The sequence below is a fragment of the Temnothorax curvispinosus genome, unplaced genomic scaffold, assembly GCF_003070985.1.
Source record: "Temnothorax curvispinosus isolate PA1 unplaced genomic scaffold, ASM307098v1 QBEX01001955.1, whole genome shotgun sequence".
NCBI lineage: Eukaryota > Metazoa > Arthropoda > Insecta > Hymenoptera > Formicidae > Temnothorax > Temnothorax curvispinosus.
This window is the reverse complement of record NW_020211735.1, coordinates 1-1,420: the sequence shown is the minus strand read 5'-3', so window position 1 is coordinate 1,420 and position 1,420 is coordinate 1. Positions and strand designations below refer to the sequence as shown.

General features: G+C 40.1%; 1 protein-coding gene across 1 annotated transcript; it reads right to left on the bottom strand.

Annotated features, from left to right (window-relative positions):
* Positions 1 to 460: 460 nt before the first annotated feature.
* Positions 461 to 1,339, bottom strand: LOC112468755. Its single transcript, XM_025038093.1, has 2 exons — positions 1,035 to 1,339; positions 461 to 965 (listed from the first exon to the last, which is right to left on the bottom strand). The coding sequence occupies exons 1-2, from the start codon at positions 1,337 to 1,339 to the stop codon at positions 461 to 463; spliced, it is 810 nt and encodes a 269-aa protein (XP_024893861.1).
* Between the last annotated feature and the right edge of the window lie 81 nt (positions 1,340 to 1,420).

The following is a 1,420-nucleotide window of genomic DNA, read 5'->3' as shown; positions in this document are numbered from 1 at the left end:
CTGTATTTAAGGGCATGACTAACTAAAATAGCCACCCCTCCGCCTCTACCTATAACCCTATTCCGTCTCACCGTATCGAACCCTCTCAACATGAAATTGAATTGTGGTTTAAGCCATGTTTCCGAAATTGCTGCGCAATCGAATAATGTACTCTGCCTTTCCAGTTCTTGAAAACGCTGTAACAAAGAATGTGCATTCCAATGTATCAACCTAAATTTATCCATTTCAAAATACGAAATGAGAAAAATCCGGAAAGAGAAAATTAAGAAAAAGTAAAGAAATTATAAAAGAAAATTTACCTACTCAGTAAAAATATAAAAATGAAAAAGTTATTAGGATTATAAAAATGCGAAGTTTTAAGGCAAAGCAAACTGATTAAGCTATTAAAGATTCTGTAATAATAATAACAAAGGGCGTTAACGCGTAAAAAGGTAAAAAGGAGAAAACTTTTGACAAAACTCTATTCTTTTAAGGTCTCCTCATGGAGCTTCATGGTTTTCTCCAGCCTAGTCACCAGTTGGTCCAGTTGCTTCATGGTAGACGCCTTTTTCATTATTTTCAAGAGTTTGGAGGAGATCTCCGGAGCCACCTTCATAAGGCTAGCAGCGAATGTTCTTCCTCTCGAACTGGATTGTAGACTTGTCGCAAAGTTTGACGTAGAGTTTGACGTAGACGTGCCGCCCTTTGAAGGAAGAAGAGGGAAGTTTCTTGAAGAAAACACTGGCGGCCGCCGATCGTCATAGAACGGGCAATTTTTATTTTCTCTTTTCTGAACTAAGGCCCTTGCCTCCATAAAGGGAAGGTTATCAGCAGCCATAACTTTTGCAATCTCGAGGTTCTTCATAAATTTAGGGCATTTTCTATCACTGGTAGCGTGTTCTTCCTCGCAATTGATACATTTCTTTGGTTCGGAACAAGGCGTCTCCTTAGAGCTAACATGGTCCTCGCTGCCACATTGCAAACACCTGGGATTTTTTTCGCAAAATTTAGACAGATGACCAAATAGGCCGCAGTTGAAACAGAGTCGTACCGACCTTTGAAACGGTGATGTATGAACAATTGTTCTATAGATCTTTATATGGTCCGGCAATTCTTCACCCAATTTCTGGACACAGACCGCCTCCGAGTCCGACCAAATACCAGTGGTGCGATCTCTTCTTTTCAGCCTGAAGAGGTCCGAGATTAGAATATCTTGATTCTCTTCCTCGATTACAGTCTTTAGCTCAGCCAAGGATAAGTCGAGAGGAATATTTCTTATAACAAATTGACGAGTTAATTTGTACTTCGGAATGTATGTTATAAATCCTTCTTCCTTAATGAACTTGTTCCTCAGAGCCATGTTAGCCGCGGCCTTTGACGGAAATGTAACCTTTCACGTGTTGAATGAAGAAGGCGCAACGCTGTCATATTTTACGTTCGC

Excerpts from the sequence above, each read along its gene's own strand:
- LOC112468755 (XM_025038093.1), bottom strand. The coding sequence starts at position 1,339 with ATGGCTCTGAGGAACAAGTTCATTAAGGAAGAAGGATTTATAACATAC. Across the intron at positions 966-1,034 it reads CATACATCACCGTTTCAAAG|GTGTTTGCAATGTGGCAGCG; the intron begins GTCGGTACGACT and ends AAAAAATCCCAG.